This window comes from Oryx dammah, unplaced genomic scaffold (assembly GCF_014754425.2).
Source record: "Oryx dammah isolate SB20612 unplaced genomic scaffold, SCBI_Odam_1.1 HiC_scaffold_10, whole genome shotgun sequence".
Taxonomy (NCBI): domain Eukaryota; kingdom Metazoa; phylum Chordata; class Mammalia; order Artiodactyla; family Bovidae; genus Oryx; species Oryx dammah.
The window spans coordinates 75,613,937-75,634,976 of NW_024070194.1; the positions used below are offsets into that span (position 1 = coordinate 75,613,937).

The 21,040-nt window shown below is 38.8% G+C and overlaps 1 protein-coding gene across 3 annotated transcripts in view; it reads left to right on the forward strand.

Moving 5' to 3' along the window:
- Positions 1-21,040, forward strand: part of TASP1 (taspase 1) — a 267,226-nt gene that overhangs the window by 62,543 nt on the left and 183,643 nt on the right. For all 3 annotated transcript variants that reach the window (XR_005722453.1, XM_040248289.1, XM_040248290.1), the window contains one exon: positions 6,460-6,539. Coding sequence is in view for 2 of the 3 variants with exons in the window: in XM_040248289.1 (XP_040104223.1) it covers positions 6,460-6,539 (80 nt within the window). In the remaining variant the exon portion in view is untranslated. The remainder of the gene's footprint in view (positions 1-6,459; positions 6,540-21,040) is intronic.

A 21,040-nucleotide genomic window follows, 5' to 3' on the forward strand; every position in this document is an offset into this window, starting at 1 on the left:
TATTAGCTAAGCTAAGCTAAGTCACTTCAGTTGTATCCGACTCTGTGCGACCCCATAGATGGCAGCCCACCAGGCTCCCCCGTCCCTGGGATTCTCCAGGCAAGAACACTGGAGTGGGTTGCCATTTTATTTATAAAAGTATATTTTCACTCTTTTCTCCTCTGTGATGATATGGTGTAACTTTGATAGGCCTTACCATCTAGAACAAAGGTTGTCAAACTACGGCCTATGGGACAAATCTGGTCTGCTGCCTGTTTTTGTCAATAGCGTCTTTTGGGAACACAGCCGCGCCTGTTTGTGTACGTATTGTCTGTGGCTGCTTGTGCTCTGCAAAGGAGCTGTTGCATCCAAGACAGCTGGGTACAAAGCCTAGATTATTTGCTGTCTGGCCTTCTAGCCGAAAAAAATTGCTAACTCCTAACCTATTATAGAAAAAGTTATAATTTTTTGTAAGTATAAACTTTAATAGTTTTGTTTGACTTGGCATTTTCTTTTTTCACTGTATAGTTCATTTCATTCATTTATTTATTTTGGCTGTGCTGGGTCTTTGTCGCTGTGTGTGGGTTTTCTCTAGTTGTGGCAGGCAGGATCAGCTCTCCAGTTGCCGTGCGTGGGCTCCTTGTTGCGGTGGCCTCTCGCTGCGGAGCATGGGCTCTGGGCATCCGGCCTTCAGCAGCTGCGGCGTGTGGGCTCAGGAGGCGTGGTGCGCGGATGAGTTGCTCTTTGGCATGTGGAATCTTCCTGGATCAAGGGTTGAACCTGTGTCCCCTGCATTGGCGGGCAGATTCTTATCCATTGTAAGAAGTCCAAGTTATAATTTTCAGAAATTTTGTTGCTTTTGGTGAAAAAGGGAAAGCTTGGAAAACATTGTTGCTTCATGATTAATATGAGTTAACCTAAAGTGCTCATTCAGTTCAGTTCAGTTCAGTCGCTCAGTCATGTTCGACTCTTTGCGACCCCATGAATCGCAGCACGCCAGGCCTCCCTGTCCATCACCAACTCCCGGAGTTCACCCAAACTCATGTGTATTGAGTCAGTGCCATCCAGCCATCTCATCCTCTGTCGTCCCCTTCTCCTCTTGCCCCCAGTCCCTCCCAGCATCAGAGTCTTTTCAAATGAGTCAGCTCTTTGCATCAGGTGGCCAAAGTATTGGCCACATCAGTCCTTCCAATGAACACCCAGGACTGATCTCCTTTAGGATGGACTGGTTGGATCTCCTTGCAGTCCCAGGGACTCTCAAGAGTCTTCCCCAACACCACAGTTCAAAAACATCAATTCTCCGGCACTCAGCTTTCTTCACAGTCCAAATTTCACATCCATACATGACCACTGGAAAAACCATAGCCTTGACTAGACAGACCTTTGTTGGCAAAGTAATGTCTCTGCTTTTTAATATGCTGTCTAGGTTGGTCATAACTTTCCTTCCAAGGAGTAAACGTCTTTTAATTTCATGGCTGCAGTCACCATCTGCAGTGATTTTGGAGCCCAGAAAAATAAAGTCAGCCACTGTTTCCACTGTTTCCCCATCTATTTGCCATGAAGTGATGGGACTGGATGCCATGATCTTCATTTTCTGAATGTTGAGCTTTAAGCCAACTTTTTCACTTTCCATTTTCACTTTCATCAAGAGGCTGTTTAGTTTTTCACTTTCTGCCATAAGGCTGGTGTCATCTGCATATCTGAGGTTATTGATATTTCTCCCGGCAATCTTGATTCCAGCTTTGCTTCCTCCAGCCCTTAGACCCTAGATTATTTGAGATGCAAATTTAGTTTTTGGTACATTGTTTATTTGAAAATGCAATTAAACTTATTGTATTTCATAAATTCATTCAGATTTTAGTACTTTTGTATGAATGGGAAAAGAATATTTAAAAACCTATAGATTAAAAGAAACATAAGAAGTCCCTTGGACTGCAAAGAGATCTAACCAGTCCATTCTAAAGGAGATCAGCCCTGGGATTTCTTTGGAAGGAATGAGGAAAAGGGGACGGCAGAGGATGAGATGGCTGGATGGCATCACCGACTCGATGGATGTGAGTTTGAGTGAACTTCAGGAGTTGGTGATGGACAGGGAGGCCTGGTGTGTTGCAGGTCATGGGGTCGCAAACAGTTTGACACGACTGAGTGACTGAACTGAACTGAACTGAACTGAAGAAGACCTATCAACCAATCAGAAAATATGGATGGATTAGTTGGGTTTCCCCTCAAATAAAATAGTTTAAAAGGCAAAATAACAATAATAGCACAACTTTTAGGAAAAAATCAGGGGAATGTGCATCGATTGAATAAACTTTTGATTCCAAGGATTTATTGTTAAATTTTTTAAGGTGTCAATTTGTTATGTTGTGGTTATGTATTTTTTCTTAAAATTGCTTTTTTAGAGACATTAAAATATTTATATTTGAAGTTATGTGATATCTGAGATTTGCTTCAAAATAGTCTGGATGGGAGTGAAAATGAAGATTAGCAATGTATTAATCTTTGATGAAATAGGGTAATGATCCCTTTGGATTCACTATATACTATTCACTGTAATGTATGTGTTTGAAAATTTTTACAATAAAATTTTGAGAAGGGTTAAATCCTTGTTATTTAATATATTCATTATTTTTTTTCCCACATATAGCTGGTTCTCCTTTATTTGAACTTTCTGTGTTTGTAAGCTTTAAATAAGCAGTAGCCACCAAATTGATAGTCTTTCTTCAATTCTGTGTATTTGTGATAAACCAAGAAGTCATAGGTAAAATAGGCAGAAATCTTTTTTGAAGTCCAAAGAAGCAGCTATCATTTTCTCCTCTATCTTTCTTATCTAGCATAGTGCATTTTAAGCAGTTTTGAGAACTTTCTAAAATCACTAAATTACACATTTTTACTCTTGCCTGGAAAATCCCATGGATGGAGGAGCCTGGTAGGCTGCAGTCCATGGGGTCACGAAGAGTCGGACACTTACTGAGTGACTTCACTTTCACTTTTCACTTTCATGCATTGGAGAAGGAAATGGCAACCCACTCCAGTGTTCTTGCCTGGAGGATCCCAGGGACGGCGGAGCCTGGTGGGCTGCCGTCTATGGGGTCGCACAGAGTCGGACACAACTGAAGTGATTTAGCAGCAGCAGCAGCAGCAGCAGCCTGACAATAGTGTTATGACTTTTGAAAATAGTTCCTACCCATAAAATTCTGGTTGACCTCGGTGCATTTCTGCATGTTTGGTTGTGCTGGCCCTTCAGTATCTCAGCTTGCTGACGGTCTTAATCACCCCAGTCAGTGCTGGTCTCAGTACACTGTTGCTTTTGTTTCATGACACCTTAGACTTGCTTTAGTGTAGATTAAGGAGAGCATAACACAAGGACAATGCTGTCCTTTAGAGAATTTTGACACCCTCATTTATTATTTTGTTGAGTATCTTGCAGTTGTTTGTTTAATGATTAGTGTGTTTTAGGCATTGTTCTGAGTGGCTATGTGGATATCAATGAAAAAAAGGTCCCTGCTGTTAATGAAGCTTACAGTTTATTTGAGGGAGACGTGTAAACAATAGAGATAATATGTAAGCTATACAGTGTGTGGGCTTCCCTGGTGGCTCAGATGGTAAAGAATTCACCTGCAGTGCAGGAGACCTGGGTTCGATGCCTGGGTTGGTCCATGGAGTCACAAAGAGTCAGACACAACTGAGCTGCACCCACAGTATATAGAATGTGATAAGGTGGAAAAATTGTAAAAAGGGCAGAATGAGAGAGATTAGGAGTACTGGGTAGAGGAGTGTAGAGTGTTGAGTAGTTTTAAAGTATTGAGTTTCAGGCGTCATCAAGGAGATATGTTTAAACAGATGGAGAAATTTGCTATTTGGGAAATAAGGAAGATCCTGACTGGGCAGTCAGGGCGAAGGCCCTGAGGCCAGAGCTCCCTTGGCATGTTTGTGTTTTTACAAGGTGCTGGAGTAGCATTACCAGGAGGAGGGGGAGATGAGGGGAGGAGCGGGGAGAGAGGAACGGATCACGTGGGCGCCTGGAGATTCTGCCGACAGCTCCAGTTTGCAGGCTAGTGTCGTCCCAAGGGGCTTCTCAGGATTTTGAGAAGAGGAGTGTCATTACCTGACCTGCGTTTCCCAAGGATGTCAGTGGCTGGTGTGTTGAGACTGGACCAAGGCAGGGAACCAAGCAAGGCAAGCATGGGAGTGATGGGGCTGTTGCAGCAATCCAGGAGAGCGATGGAGGCGGCTCAGACCCAGGTGGTGCAGGGGAGTGGTGAGAAGTGGCCAGACTCTGGGTGTGTTAACAAGGTAGGGTCGGTGGGTTTCCTGGTTAATTGAGGTGAAACTTCTATGAAAGCGTTCTCCTTGGAGAATCATGAATATTTGGGAAAAATTTGAGTTGGTGCTGCAGTTAGTGTTCTGGGAAGTGATTTTTTGCTTTTGATAGGATGTGCTCAGCTGCTTCAGTCGTGTCCGACTCTGAAACCCCATGGACTGTAGCCCACCAGTCTCCTCTGTCCATGGGATTTTCCAGGCAAGAGTACTGCAGTGGGTCGCCATTTCCTCCTCCAGGGAATCTTCCCAACTCAGAGATCAAACCCGCATCTCTTGTTTCTCCTGCGTTGCTGGTAGATTCTTTACCACTAGCACCACCTGGGAAGCCCTTTTGATCGTATAGTTTTTAACCAAACTCACATAACTTTATAGCGTTTTTAAATGATTTCAAAAGCAGTTATATGCCACTTTTTGTGATGTTGCACCACTGGACACGTAATTTTGGATAGTAAGGTAAGTCAGGTATTCAGAATTCTTATCCATAAGACAAGCATCCAAAATGCTCACTTTCTTGGTAAATATTATAAAACACCTAACATATTTAAAAACTTGCATTGCAGACAGTGGCAAACTGATTTCATTTAGAATCAAATCTATGAATGATTGAGAAATGAAAAATAACACTAAGCATATTTTATAAAATGCTTTTGGTCCCAGATACTGGGATCGAACTCTAAATGACTAGTGGATGTGCTGAGAATATTAGATTCAGCTCCAAACTTCTGTCTTGATCATTTAATGCACTACTTCAGCATCTCCTTTGCATTTTCACATGAATAGAAGTTATTTCTTATATCAGAGTCTTTTTTGAGCAGGAGAAAGTGCTACAAATGCCATCAGGATAGTTCAACTTGCATCCAAGTTCCTACTTGAATTATTCTTCCATTTTCCTTTATGTGACAGCTTTTCTTGGCTGTTTCTTTGCAGTGGTCTTCATTTGATACAAGAATAGGAGAACTGTTTTCTATTTTTGGAGTCCTTTAGAATTTTTTTAAAAAATGGAAGTTTGAAGAGGTGAAGTTGTTTATTCTTGTGGACTCTCTCCCTCCTCTTTTTTTTTTTTTTTTCTTTAAAAGCTCCCTCAGCTCCAAGCTCTGTATATATTGGAAAAGCTATTGAGCCTAACAATCTAGTTTCTCTTTGGAACTGTTTGAATATATTTCTAAGTATCTACTTTGACTTTCTTCTAATCTGTCATTGATCTTATTAACAATCAAATCTAAAGACTTCAATATGTATTACTTTGAGTTTTTATTGTTGGATGATTAGAGGAACAGAAGCAAAAAATAGGGAGCAGGAAACTAATGAGTAGGCTCTAGTTCAAGGAATCCATTACTGGCTGGCTGAGATCTTTAAGAAGTTGGCTGTGGAAGGAGATGAAGTGATTGATTATTATGGTAACTGCTTGCTATTACTGTGTTAGGGAATGGAGTGGTTAATTATCCTGCATGCTATTTGAAATCTTTGAAAGGAAGTCTTTTACAGTTAGCTAACAGTATCCTTTTATTCACTTACTGTTATGTTAAAACCTGCAGTTGGGGCTTAAAAAATGACCTCTGGGACACACCACACTACCTTACCACAGTGAAAATGTGGTTCTGAGTCATATATGTGTATATATATATATATATTGCATCGAGGCTTAGAAATGTAAGTGCATATCATTGTGTTTGAGCATCTGTGGATGTACCCCACTCATTATGGATAGATCCAGCTGTTATGCTAGGCAAGAATACCAAGTCTGAAGACACTTGCTTAAGCTTTAACTCTTAACATGATTAAAATAGTTCTTGTACATAAACTGAGAACCACTTTGTTCCAAGATAAATCTTTATATTTTCCACTGGGAAATCAACTATTTTTACTTCTTATGTTACATTTTGCCAATTTTTACTTATTAGGTATTACAAATGATATCATACCATTTACTGTTTCCAATTGTAAAATTTCTAACTTGGGGAAAAATTAAATGAATTCTTTTGGTATATAGCCATTTTAAGGTATTGCAAAATTTTTAGTTGTCTTATTATGTTGCTTATCTTACTTTATATGTATATAATAATATATGTATACAAATAACTATATATATTTATTGCCTATATACATGTAGGAGAAGATGACACTGAATTTTTAAAAGAATAATCTTTCTGTTGTTAGCTTTTTAGTTGGAGAAGGAGCCTACAGATGGGCAGTAGATCATGGAATACCCTCCTGCCCTCCTAGCATCATGACCACAAGTGAGTAAAAACTTTTCAAAATTAAGCTGTGTTAGCATATATACCTGAAAGTGTTACATTGCTTTTGATCCATGTAGCACCTGTATTTAAGGAAGAAAGCTTGTATGTTGAAATATTTTAGTTAAAAGATATGTAGAAAGTTAGTTAATGGTCAGTCAACTTTATCTTCCTGAGGTCCCCTCACTCCTGCTTTCTCATGCTTTTATAGAAGTATTGTTAAAGGATCTTTTGTAGGCTACTTAAAATAATTACTGACAGTAAAACCATAATATTACCCACTTAAAGAGAGAGAAGAAAACATAGGTCAACATTTACCAATCCTTGAGCTGAAGAAGCCCTTTCTAGGTACCAAGTGTAGGAGAAGGAAAAACAAAAAAAATAGAAAAAAGGTCAAAAGTCATAAATAGATAATACAACATAATTAACAGGGACATTTAAATTAAGATGAGTACATGATAAATCTTACTTGTTAAATCCCTCTTACTTGGTGAAGGCGTTAAAAAAAGTATATTACTGGTGGTAAGTGTGTGATCAAATGAACATAATACATTGTAGGTACAAATGTAGATTGGCAGAAATTTTGGAGGATGTTGTTGAGTAATATAAATCAAAAGCCTTAAACCCATTTTGCTTCTCTGAACTTGTCATTGGAGATATAGACAAATTTATGTAGAAGGGTGCTCAGTGAGCATTATTAAAAATGTAAAAGAAATTCAATTGTGTATAAAATAAACTACAAGGATATATTGTACAACACAGGGAATATAGCTAATAACTATAAATGGAGTATAAGCTTTAAAAATTGTGAATCACTATACTGTACATCTGCTACTTATATCATATTGTACATCAACTATACTTCAATTAAGAAAAAGAGAAAGAAAAACATAAACAATTATAAAAAATTTTGAAAAACTCTTATATCCAACCCAGAAGAATGTAAGTAAATAAACTGTCACATATTCTTATAATAAAATGTTATAAAGTAACTAGAAATTGTTATAAAGACATAACGATTAATCAAGAAAAGAAAGTGAAGTCGCTCAGTTGTGTCTGACACTTTGCGACCCGGTGGACTGTAGCCTACTAGGCCTCTCTGTCCATGGTATTCTCCAGGCAAGAATACTGGAGTGGGTTGCCATTTCCTTCTTCAGGGGGTCATCCTGACCCAGGGATCGAACCCAGGTCTTCCGCATTGGAGGCAGACGCTTTAACTTCTGAGTCACCAGGGCACCCAAATGATTAATAAAGACATTATTGAATCTAATAATGACTTAAAAAAGTAAAAAATGGATATTTATACTTGTGTGTTTCATATGTCTATCTTGAGAAAGAAGTCATGACTGCATATTTATGCATAAAACAAAGAAATTGTTTAAAAACACAGACAACTGAAAAAAAATTTTTTTAAGTAATCTATGCTGCTGCTGCTAAGTTGCTTCAGTCATGTCTGACTCTGTGTGACCCCATAGACAGCTGCCCACCAGGCTCCTCCATCCCTGGGATCCTCCAGGCAAGAACACTGGAGTGGGTTGCCATTTCCTTCTCCAACGCATGAAAATGAAAAGTGAAAGTGAAGTTGCTCAGTCGTGTCTGACTCTTAGTGACTCCATGGACTACAGCCTACCAGGCTCCTCCGTCCATGGGATTTTCCAGGCAAGAGTACTGGAGTGGGGTGCCATTGCCTTCTCCGAGTAATCGGAGTATAATTTAAATAATCAAAAGAAAAAATGAGGACTCATTGGCTCCAAGGAAACCAAGTTGTAGACAAAAGAGATAATTATCTATCACAGCAAGTGTCTAGCAAGGACCAGCTGTTAGTAACATGTTCACAAAATGAGTTTAATGTCACCGAAATTTGGACTAACGAGAGGCTGGTGGGAGAAGTGTGTGAGCAGGGAGGCAGGGAGGATGAGACTCTGTGTTCTCACACTCCCTGTCACTAATTCTGCTTTAAGCTCTCTCCAGTGGATCTTGGGGTAGAGCCGCTCTGCCAGTTGGTTGTTTTTCCTTGGACACAGGCCCCTTGGCAACTTGGGTCTGCCTGGGCGCCCCTAGGCCTGCCATGCAGCTGTCGTCTGCTCCTTACCACCCTGTCACTCTGGAGTTGCCTTTTCCTCTCTCTAGTGTCAACGTGGCTGCTTCCTGAATGGCATGTGTGGGTTTTTTTTTTCTTGTTTGACTCCCACATTTGGTATATGTAAGATGGGAAATCACTTACACGTAGGTTTCTGAAGAAATTGCTCTATCTTCTAACTTCCAGTCTTGCTATTATGCAGTCCATTGACATTTTGGTTCCCAGTTCTTTGTGGTGTATTTTTCCTCTTTCAAAGGAAGTTCTTAATTGCATATTCTTATTACGACAATGATACTTTGGGATAAGTCTGTTTTTCTATTTATGATTACTGAGTCCACTTTTGGACTTTCCATCTGGAAATCTATCTGCTTCTGTTTTGGGGAGATTTTTTTTAGAAGATCTTGTGATAATGATCTCCACCTACTTTTCTATATTTTTCTAATATTTATGAATTAGAGGTTGGATCTTGGGCTCTAATCCTATGTTTCCTTTTCAACAATTACTTTTTTTTCTCCTTTTAAAAATCTCTATCTTTTATCCTATTGTCTGGGAAGTTTCTTCAATTTTATCTTCCAAATCTTCTACTTCTAATGAATTTGTAATTTTGATTTTAATGTTTTTGGGCTTTACTGATGGCTTAGCAGGTAAAGACTCCCAAGATGCAGGAGATGTGGGTTTGATCCCTGGGTCGGGAAGATCCCTTGGAGGAGAGCATAGAAACCCACTCCAGTACTCTTGTCTGGGAAATCCCATGGCTTTACAGAGGAGCCTGGGGGCTCCGATCCATGGATCTATGATTAATACTTTTAAAACATGATATCCTTGTAATTGTTTCATGAACTCAGCATTTTTGCTCTCTCTCTTGGGATATTATGGTTTAAAACTTTCTCTTATCTGCTATTTCTGCTTCCTCTGTCTTACTTTGTGTTTGTGTGTTTTGGACACTAATACATGTTTGCTAATTTTCTCAACTATCTAGTGACTCTCTGCAGTTTCATATTCCCGAGTGAGGCACCTAAAGGCCTGTTGACAGCTTTGTGTGAGAGGGCAGGTCTGTTTGACCTCAAGAGAGGAGGCGTGGTCATTTCTCTATGCAGTTTTTCTCTTGGGTTAGGGAGAGACATCTTCCCACCTCTGGCAGGGCAGTAGCTGGTATTTGGGTATATAACATGGGAAGGGCTGGAGGTGTTCCTTTGCCTTCCTCAGACTTTTACATCAAAGTCTGTTTTTTTAGGTAGAGTCCTTGCCTGCTTCTAGCTGTGCTCCACATCAGCTAAATTGGGGCCCATCTGGTTCAGTCTCTTCAGGAGTTAACTTCATGTTTTCTGCAAGCGCAAGGAGAGGATCTGGGCGTCTCCATCTGCCTGTTCTCCTGGTTTTAGTCCTGGCCTGGCTTTCAGACACACCAGGTGCCTTCTGTTTCAAGTTCTCTTGATGTTTCTTTGGCAGAAATTAGTTTAGTTTGGCTGAGATTAGTTTGATTTGTGATGTGCTGGCTAGTGGGCATTGGGGTTCATCTTCTTCTGCTCAATTAGTTACTTGTTTTCTATTTTCTAAAACTGCTGATATCACTCTTCTCTTATACTCACCCCTTGTGTATGCCAGTCTTCCTCCCCACTTACATTTCTTTCTGGTAAATTTTTAGTAGTGCATGGAGATGAATTCATGCATTCAGTCTGCCAATTTTACTTCAGAACATTTATATAAAAACATTATAAAATAGTACTAGATTTTTGCAAGATGGCAAAATTATTTTTGACTATATATTAGTATTTTATACTTGGAATAAGGAAAACATAAGGTGTCATAGGTTTGTTTTTTTTAATGACATATACCCAATCAACAAGAAATCTCTGAATAAAAAAGGTGTTTGAAAGTTAAGTGATATATTCATTTTTTGTTTTGGCAAAAAAGAATGGTTTTGACTTACAAATTTAAAAGGAGAAGCTATAACTATTATTTAGATTAAAGAAATTTTATATACCATTTGATATTCAGCCATTTGTTTAATCCTCAGTAGAAATAAAATGGTGTTTTGGTGCTGGCTAATGATAATGCTTTATACTTGATTACCTATAGGGGGCATAATTTGTAGGTTTTTATTCTCCTTCAACTTTCAGAATGTCTTTCTAAGGTTTATCCTAAATCTCTTACACATTTTCACATATATTTACTTATTTCATTCCTGTAGATTTGAATTTCTTTCTGGCATCATTTCCTTTAGCCTGGAATGCTGAAACTTTTCTGGTAATATGGTAGATGTGGTAGTGAAAAGTTTTCTCAGCTTTCATTATCTGCGGGGGGGTGGGGGGGGACAAAAGCTTTTGCTTTGAAAAGATATTTTTTGTTGGATATAGACTTCTAGGTTGGCAGGGTTTTTTTTTTTTTTTCTTTTAGCAGTTTCAAAAAATTGTGGTAAAATATTCATAATGTAAAATTTACCATTTTAACAGTTTTTAAGTGTATGACTCAGTGGTACTAAGTACATTCACAGTGTTGATTAACTATTACCATTGTCCATTCCTATTGTCTCCTTAACTCAGACAGAAACTCTATCTAGTAAACGGTGATTATCCATCCCTCCTCTTCCCTGCCCCTGGTAACGTCTCTTCTACTTACTTTGTCTATGAGTTTGCCTATTCTAGGTTCCTTCTCTAAGTGGAATCACATAATATTTGTCCTTTTGTGTCTGGATTATTTCCTTAGTATGTTTCCAAAGTTCATCTATATTGTAGATGATATATCTATATATATCAGGATTTTCTTCTTATAGCTAAATAATATTCCATTATATCCTTTGAACATTTTTAAAGATGTTATTCCATTATCTTCTGGATTCCATTGTTTCTGTTAGGAAGTCAGACATGATTGTTATTGCTTTCCTGTGTATAATGTGTCTTCTTTTTCTTTGACTGTTTTTAAGAATTGTTCTTTATGTTTGTTTTTGCCAAAGTGTGATTTTCTTTGTGCTGGTTTTGTTGTGGATCCAGTTTTTAAACAACTGCTCTCCCTCATATTCTTGCTCTCCCTCTTCTGTTTCTAGAACTGCATTTCACCTATAGTAAACATTTGACACTTTGATGTATTATTCAAGCTCTAATTTTTTTTCCCCAGTGTTTGTTCTCTGCTTTCTGTGATAATCAAGATTCCCATAGAAACAGAACCAGTATCTCTCTATCTATGAGATATTATAAAGAATTGGCTCATGTAGTTGTGGAAGTTGACAAGTCCCAAGATCTGCAGGATCAGACACCATGCTAGAGACCAGGAGAGTCAATAGAGTAATTTCAATCTAAGTTCAAAGGCCTGAAAACCAGGTCAACTGGGACTGTGTAGTTTCAGTGTGAAGGCTGGCATGCTCAAAACCAGGAAGAGATAATGTTTCAGTTCAAGTCTGAAAGCAGGAAAAAGTTGACATTCTAGTTCAAGGGCAGTCAGACAAGAAGATTTCTCTCTTGCTCAGGGGAGAGTCTCTGCCTTTTTGTTCTGTTAAGACACTGAGCTGATTAGATGAGGTCTGGATCATGGAAAAAGCAAGAGAGCTCCAGAAAAACATCTATTTCTGCTTTATTGACTATGCCAAAGCCTTTGACTGTGTGGATCACGATAAACTGTGAAAAATTCTGAGAGAGATGGGAATACCAGACCACCTGACTGCCTCTTGAGAAATCTATATGCAGGTCAGGAAGCAACAGTTAGAACTGGACATGGAACAATAGACTGGTTTCAAATAGGAAAAGGAGCACGTCAAGGGTGTATATTGTCACCCTGCTTATTTAACTTCTATTCAGAGTACATCATGAGAAACGCTGGACTGGAAGAAGCACAAGCTGGAATCAAGATTGCCGGGAGAAATATCAATAACCTCAGATATGCAGATGACACCACCCTTATGGCAGAAAGTGAAGAGGAACTAAAAAGCCTCTTGATGAAAGTGAAAGAGGAGGGTGAAAAAGTTGGCTTAAAGCTCAACATTCAGAAAATGAATATCATGGCATCCGGTCCCATCACTTCATGGGAAATAGATGGGGAAACAGTGGAAACAGTGTCAGACTTTATTTTTGGGGGTTCCAAATCACTGCAGATGGGGACTGCAGCCATGAAATTAAAAGACGCTTACTGCTTGGAGGAAAAGTTATGACCAACCTAGATAGCATATTCAAAAGCAGAGACATTACTTTGCCAACAAAGGTCCATCTAGTCAAGGCTATGGTTTTTCCAGTGGTCATGTATGGATGTGAGAGTTGGACTGTGAAGAAAGCTGAGCACCAAAGAATTGATGCTTTTAAGCTGTGATGTTGGAGAAGACTCTTGAGAGTCCCTGGGACTGCAAGGAGATCCAACCAGTCCATTCTGAAGGAGATCAGCCCTGGGATTTCTTTGGAAGGAATGATGCTAAAGCTGAAACTCCAGTACTTTGGCCACCTCATGCGAAGAGTTGACTCATTGGAAAAGACTCTGATGCTGGGAGGGATTGGGGGCAGGAAGAGAAGGGGACGACAGAGCATGAGATGGCTGGATGGCATCACTGACTCGATGGATGTGAGTCTGAGTGAACTCCGGGAGTTGGCGATGGACAGGGAGGCCTGGCGTGCTGCACTTCATGGGGTCACAAAAAGTTGGACACGACTGAGCGACTGAACTGAACTGAACTGAACCAGTTTAGGGAGGGCAATCTGCTTTACTCTATCAACTTCAGTGTAAATCTCATCCTCAGCAAGCACAGCCTCACAGACACACCTGGAATAGTGTTTGATCAATATCTGGGCACTCTGGCTCAGTCACTTTGACAAATAAAACTAACCATCACGCTTCTTCTATTTGTGGTTTCTGTTGAATTGTCTTCGAGCTTGTTTATCTTTCCTCCTGCAGTATCTAATTTGATATTAATCTTTTGTTATGATTTAAAAAAGTAAGCACAAGTTTTCCTTAAAAAAAAAAAAACAGCTTTCATCTCTGTCTTGAAATTTCCCACTCTTCAACCTGCTGTATCCATTGTTGACCTATTTATCATTGTTATTAATAACAGTGTTTTAATTGTTTGAAATATTTGGTAATTCTGAAATCTGGGTAATCTGTAGGTCAGTTTCAACTGATAGTTTTTTTTCTGTGACCCTCGTCACAAATGTTCCATTTAGTTGCATGTCTTAAACTTTTTTTTTAAATTACAACTTGAGCATGTGGATGATACATTTTAGAAACTATGATTTATCTTCCTTTGAATGATGTTGAACTCGTTCTAGTATGTAATTAAATTATTTGCACATTACCTTGATATTGTCACAGCCTCGTTTCAGGCTTTGCTAAAGTGAGTCTGTTTCAATTTTGTTCTTAATCCTAGAGTTGTCCCTTAGTACCGGCTGTGGTCTTTATTCCTAAGATATGGTCTTTCTAGGGTTTATATTGGAAAGTCTCAAACTTTGTCTCTCGTACAGCGGGTATTTACTAAAACATCTGTCTGCTTTTCAGCCATTATTTTCCTCAGTGAACTATTTTTTTTTTTAATTTGATTGCACCAGGTCTTAATTGTGGCATGTGGGCTCCTCCGTTGCTGCTTGCAGGATCTTTGTTGTGGCATGTGATATCTAGTCCCCTGACCAGGCGGCAAACCTGGGCCCCCTGCATTGGGAGTGCAGAGTCTTAACCAGCTGGACCATCAGGGAAGTCTCTTCTCTCATGGAATCTTGCATCCTGTATGAACACTTAAGCTCTCATTCAAGATTTGAGGGGACTTTTACATAGATTTGGGGCTTCCATGGTGGCTCTGTTGCAGTGCAGGAGACCAGGTTTCAATCCCTGGGTCGGGAAGATCCTTTAGAGAAGGAATTGGCTACCCACTCATGTATTCTTGCCTGGAGAACTCCATGGACAGAGGAGCTTGCCATGCTATGGTCCATGGGGTCGCAAAGAGTCAGACACGACTGAGGCACAGACACATACATAGATTTTGGGCTTCCTTTTGTGGGTTTCCCCTTTGCAGGATTCCTCCCTCCTTTCCAGTGGCTTCAGTAGCCCCACACTCCTTCATTTCTGACCTGTAAGACTGTAGTTTTCTACCTGAGCTCTATTTTCTGTGCGTCTCACAGAGTAGGGAGTGCCTCATGGGGAAAGTTGTTTGAATTTGGATCTCACCCAGTGTGTTTCTTTTCTTTCAGTGATTGAATCCTCTCCTATTTTTGTCAGCTTTTGATCGCTTGCCTTCAAATAGGTGTGTGTGTTTTTTTTTTTAATTTAAAAATTCTGTCCAGAGTTTATAACAATTGATCTGTGGGTTAATCTGATATAAGCTATATGTTTTGTAAATGTGTGAAAGTCGCTCAGTCATGACTCTTTGCTACCCCATGAACTATATAGTGCAAGGAATTCTCTAGGCCAGAATACTGGAGTGGGTAGCCTTTCCCTTCTCCAGGGGATCTTCTTGACCCAGGAATCGAACCGGGGTCTCCTGCATTGCAGGTGAATTCTTTACCAACTGGGCTATCAGGGAAGCCCTATAATAATAAAATAATATAAATAAATGTATCTAAACATTGTATTATTACTTTTTAATTGCATGGCATAGGAATGTGTTGTTTTCTTAAATATTGGAGCACTCTCTGTAAACCTGGTCTTCCTTTATACTTCCATTCCCATTTGCAGTCTCCTGCCCGGTCTGATCGGAGAAGGCAGTGGCACCCACTCCAGTACTCTTGCCTGGAAAATCCCATGGATGGAGGAGCCTGGTGGGCTGCAGTCCATGGGGTCGCTAAGAGTCAGACACAGCTTCACTTTCACTTTTACTTTTCACTTTCATGCACTGGAGAAGGAAATGGCAACCCACTCCGGTGTTCTTGCCTGGAGAATCCCAGGGACTGGGGAGCCTGGTGGGCTGCCGTCTATGGGGTTACACAGAGTCGGACACCTCTGAAGTGACTTAGCAGCAGCAGCAGCCCAGTCTGATAAGCACAGTTACCTCTTTGATTTGCTTTTCTCTGTTCCAACAGAAATGTTGAAATGTGTAGTAGTAGTATTTTTATAAGTAGATAAATGGTATCATACTGCAGTATCCTTAGTTAGTTTTTAGGTAAATAGTAGCATAATATGATTTTTAAAAATATATTTTTGTCAGTCAGCAAGAAGTATTTTGAAATCTGTCCATGTTGATATATAGAGAGATGAATTAACTTTAAACTGCTGAATAGCATTTTGACAATTTATTTAGTTTCTTTATTGATAGGGATTCAGGTTGTTTCTAGTTCTTGCCATTAACATTGATGATTTCATGAATATTCTTATACACATTACTTAATATATATATATGTTTTATTGTGCTAAATAGTTGGAAGTAAACTTACTGACTCATACAGGATGTGCATTTACCGTTTTCCCGGCTATTGCCAGATTCCTAAGTGGTTTACTGTGTACTTTGGAGGAATCTGGCTGTTTACAGTTGGTACCTTTGATGACCACATAGTAGCTCATAGTATGACCACATACTTTGCAGGCCTTTATGATCAGGGGCGAGTTACCTCCTAGAAACTTTTCTCATGGAGATGTTGTGATTCCTTGAAATAATGTAAATTGTAAAGAATTTCTACTCCAATTTCTGGTCCAAATGTTGACTTTTAATATCACCCTCACCATATGCTGGATATGAAGATGATCTTGGTGATGTGATTTCACCAGAATTGAATAGGCTTAGCTCTGTAACACTGACTGATATGATGGTTTTAGTGATTGATCATATCTGGAGTTAGGTGTAACCATTAGAGCAGTGATTTTCAGCTGACTGTACATCAGTCACTGGGGAGCTTTGAAATATCCTGAAGGCCTGGCTGCACTCAAAATCAATTAAAACAGCAGCTTTTAGATGGGACCCAGGCATCTGCCATTTTTAAAGTTTTAGAGGTAATTTCAGTGCATTCAGTTTTCAGAATGTCTGGGATAGAATATGTACATTCTTTTGAATTCTTCTAGAAAGTTCATTAAAGTCAAAGTTGAAAGGGATGTGATTTTGTTTTCCTTTGGTAAAGGACAACCTTAGTTTGTGCTACAAAGTTGCTACCATCTATTCCTTAATTTTCAGCTGCTTTTTGCTTTGATAGGTCCTGTGGTACAGCTTTAAATTAAGTGAAGAGTAGATTAAGGACCTCCTATTCTATCAGTTTATGGGCATGCTGCTGCTGCTGCTGCTGCTGCTAAGTCGCTGCAGTCGTGTCCGACTCTGTGCGACCCCATAGACGGCAGCCCACCAGGCTGCCCTGTCCCTGGGATTCTCCAGGCAAGAATACTGGAGTGGGTTGCCATTTCCTTCTCCATTATGGGCAAGATTCTGCCACAAAGGATCCTGTTTTCTTCTTTTCTGTGGCTAGGCTGTGTTCTTATATTTCAGTAGTTTTTCTGCCTCTGTTTAGGATACTTTGGAAGTTAGCATGATATTAACATATTCTGTAATTGCAGAGTTTTAGCATAGATATATCAACACTTAATTCCATACGGCTAGTTAATATGGCCAGTTTCAATTTTTTTATTTTGAAGTACTTATAAATTCACATGCAATCCTAAGAAATAATACGGAGAAATTCCATGTACCTTTTGCCCAGTTTCCTCCTATGGGAACATCTTGCCAAACTGATAGTATAATATCACATTCAAGATATTGACAGTCAAGATACACAGCACTTTCATCACCACAGGGATCGCGCATGTTGCTCTTTTATAGTCTCACCCACTCACCTCCCACCTTCATCCCTTTCCTTGACACCTGGCAGTTACTAATCTTTCTCCATTTGTATAATTTTGTCATTTCAAGAATATTATATAAATGGTATCCTACAGGATATGAGTTTTTGGGAACTGGCTTTTTTATCACTTAGTATAATTTTCTTGCAATTCATCCAGATGATTGTGCTTATCAATAGCTTGTACCATCTTAATTGCTAAACAGAGGATGTATCACTGTTTAATCCTTTATCTACTGAAAGGCATTTGGGTGTTTCCAGTTCGGGGCTATTATAAATAATGCTGTTATAAATAAAAATTCATGTACATTTTTTTTTTGTAAATCTTTTTTTAAATTTTGGTAAAATACACAATGTAAAATTTACCATCTTAAACATTTTTAATGGTACATTTCAGTGGCTTTAATTATATTTACACTGTACAACTGTGACTACCTCTGTCTACAAAATGCTTTTCATCTGAAAAACTGGAACTCTGTTTTCATTAAATGCTAACTCCTCCCTTCTGTCCTTCCCCCTGGCCCTTGGCAACCAACTTTCTGAGTTCTGTCCCTATGAATTTGACTACTCTAGGTACCTTTTATAAGTGGAATTATACATTTTTCGTTGTGTGACAGGACTATTTCGCTTACATCATGTCCTCAAAGTTCAGCCATGTTGTAGCACATGTCAGAATTTCTTTTTAAGGCTGACTAATATTCTGTTTTATGTATACAATACATTTTGTATATCCATTTATACACTAAATGGGTTGAAACAACTTGGGTTGCTTCCGGTGTTTGGCTATTATGCATAATTGCTGCTGTGAACAGAGGTATATAAATATCTGCTTTCAATTCTTTTGGGTACGCAAAAGTGAAATTGCCAGGTTATATGGTAATTCTGTTTTTAGCTTTTCAAAGAACCATTGTACTTTTTTTCACTGCAGCTTCACCATTTAAAATTCTCAGTAGTAGTGTACAAGGGTTCCAGTTTCTCCACAGCCTCATCAGTGCTAAGTCATTAGTTGTGTTCAACTCTTTGTGACCCCCTGCAGCCCGCCAGGCTCCTCTGTCCATGGGATTCTCCAGGCCATAATACTGGAGTGGGTTGCCATGCCCTTCTCCAGGGGATCTTTCCAACTCAGGAGTTGAACCCGTGTCTCTCTTAAGTCTCCTGAATTGGCAGGCGGGTTCTTTACCACCAGCACCACCTGGGAAGCCCTTAACAGCCTCATCAACCCTTTTTATTTTCTGCGTTTGTTTGTTTTGTTAACAGTCATCCTAATGGGTATGAGATGGTATCTTATGATTTTTACTTGCATTTGCCTAATGATTATGCTGTTGAATATCTTTTCCTGTGCTTGTTGGCCATTTGTATATCTCCTTAAATGTCTGTCTCTGCAAAGAGGAAAAAGCAGTAGCCTTTTAAATTCCCTGGAGGTCACTTCAGCTGGAGGGAGAGGCACTGCAACAATGGCTGTCTGTCTCTGAGTCTGTACCTCAGCCCAGAACCGGCAATCAGAGTATAGATTCTGGTATTTGGAGGATAGGGTCTCTGTTACTCACCTGGCTCTCACAAGCTATGTGAAAGCTGCTGTAGGAATGTGTGTCTGGCTGCCTGCCACAGGGTTGGGAGTGGGGAGTTGGTAGAGGCTACTGTGCTATAAGCTGAAATTCACCCAAATTAACCACAGTTTATATCCACGCCTTCCCCTGGAAACCTTCCTCTTTAATAGACTCCAGAGTTCCATAATACTTACATTAGACAGATTCTAGCAGGCCAGTTGTTGTCTCGGTGTGGGGACAGATTCCTGGTGCTTCCTACTCTGCCATCTTAATTCTATCTCCAACTTATTAATTTTATATTAGACCATTCTGATTTAGGGGTATTAATCTTATCTCATAACTGTTTGCATATACCTTAAATTTTTTTAAAATATCATTTATCATTTACTTTTGCATATGATATCTTTTGCCTTAAGACATTTAAAATTTTATGTGGTTTTTATCAATGAACCATCTTTAAAAATGTTTTAAATATATATATATTTATTGAAGTATAGTTGACTTACAATGTTTCAGATACACAGCAAAGTGATTCAATTATACAAATACACATATATTATTTTTGAAATTATTTTCCACCACAAGTTATTACAAGATATTGACTATAGTTCCCTATGCTATACAGTAAACCTTTGTTGTTTGTTTCATGTCTATTTTTTAATTTGGCTTCCCTGATAGCTCAGTTGGTAAAGAATCTGCCTGCAATGCAGGAGACCCCAGTTCAATTCCTGGGTCAGGAAGATCCACTGGAAAAGGAATAGGCTACCCACTCCTGAATTCTTGGACTTCCGTTGTGGCTCAGCTGGTAAAGAATCTGCCTGCAATGCAGGAGACCTGGGTTTGATCCCGGAGTTGGGAAGATCTCCTGGAGAAGGGAAAGCCTATGCAATCCAGTATTTTGGCCTTGAGAATTGGGGTCACAAAGTTTCATCTCTATTTTTTAATTAGAAATCTAGCATTCTAGTCATACTAAGTCAAACAAGTAGAATCAAAATGTCATAATTTTTTAGTTAGGCAAAAATTCATTAGTTTTCAAAAAACATATATTATACATATTTATATATCTGTATACAAAAGTTTTTCTACTAGATAGAGGCTTGAAAAAGAACATAAAAAAAGATGGAGAAATTAGAGAACATAAACTAAATAAAATGGGAACACTAAATATAAAATAGAAAGAAATGAAACAAACTAGATAAAAGTAAAAGATCATCATATACTCCAGTTGTTTTTAAGCATGACTGGCTCGTTAGAAACATCTGGACCTCTGGAGGAAAAAAGCAATACCTGAACATTTGTATTTTTCAAAAAATTTCAAGATAATTCTGATATGCATTTGGATTTTAAAAAGTGATTACAGGTTTTTCTATTAATCCTAGTTCTGGTGATATAGAGTTCTATTATTTTTCTGTTGACCAATCATGATTAATACAATGGTATTCAGTGAGTGGTATTGTGAGTAATAGTTACATAATTACAATAGTAGAAGATGTTTATCAGTTTTCACAATCAATAGCCAGACAAAAAATGAAAGATAATTGCAATTGCAAGCTGTAGTGGCAACATAATTAACTTAATGATATAAAATAATTACATACAGTTTGGGGGGGTGGCCAAGCAGAGTGATGTGTAAGTGGAAGTGCATACTTGCACATGTTTTCATACACTCAGTCAGTCTGTGTCTTTTGGTTGGTGCATTTAATCCATTTACATTTAAGGTAATGATTGATGTATATGATCCTATTACCATTCTCTTAATTGATTTGGGTTTACTTTCTATAGGTCTTTTCCTTCTTTTGTGTTTCCCGCCTTCTCTAGGCAGGAACTTCTCTAGTTCCTTTAGCATGTGTTGTAAAGCTGGTTTGGTGGTGCTGAATTACTCTTAACTTGTGCTTATCTGGAAAGCTTTTGATTTCTCCATCAAATCTGAAGCAGAGACTTGCTGGGTAGAGTGTTCTTGGTTATAGGTTCTTCGCTTTCATCACTTTAAATATGTCATGCCATTCTCTCTGGCTTGTAGAGTTTCTGTTGAGAAATCAGCTGATAGCCTAATGGGAATTCCCTTGTATGTTAATTGTCATTTTTCCCTTGTTGCTTTTAATATTTTATCTCTGTCTTCAATTTTTGTCAGTTTGATTACTGTGTGTCTTGGTGTGT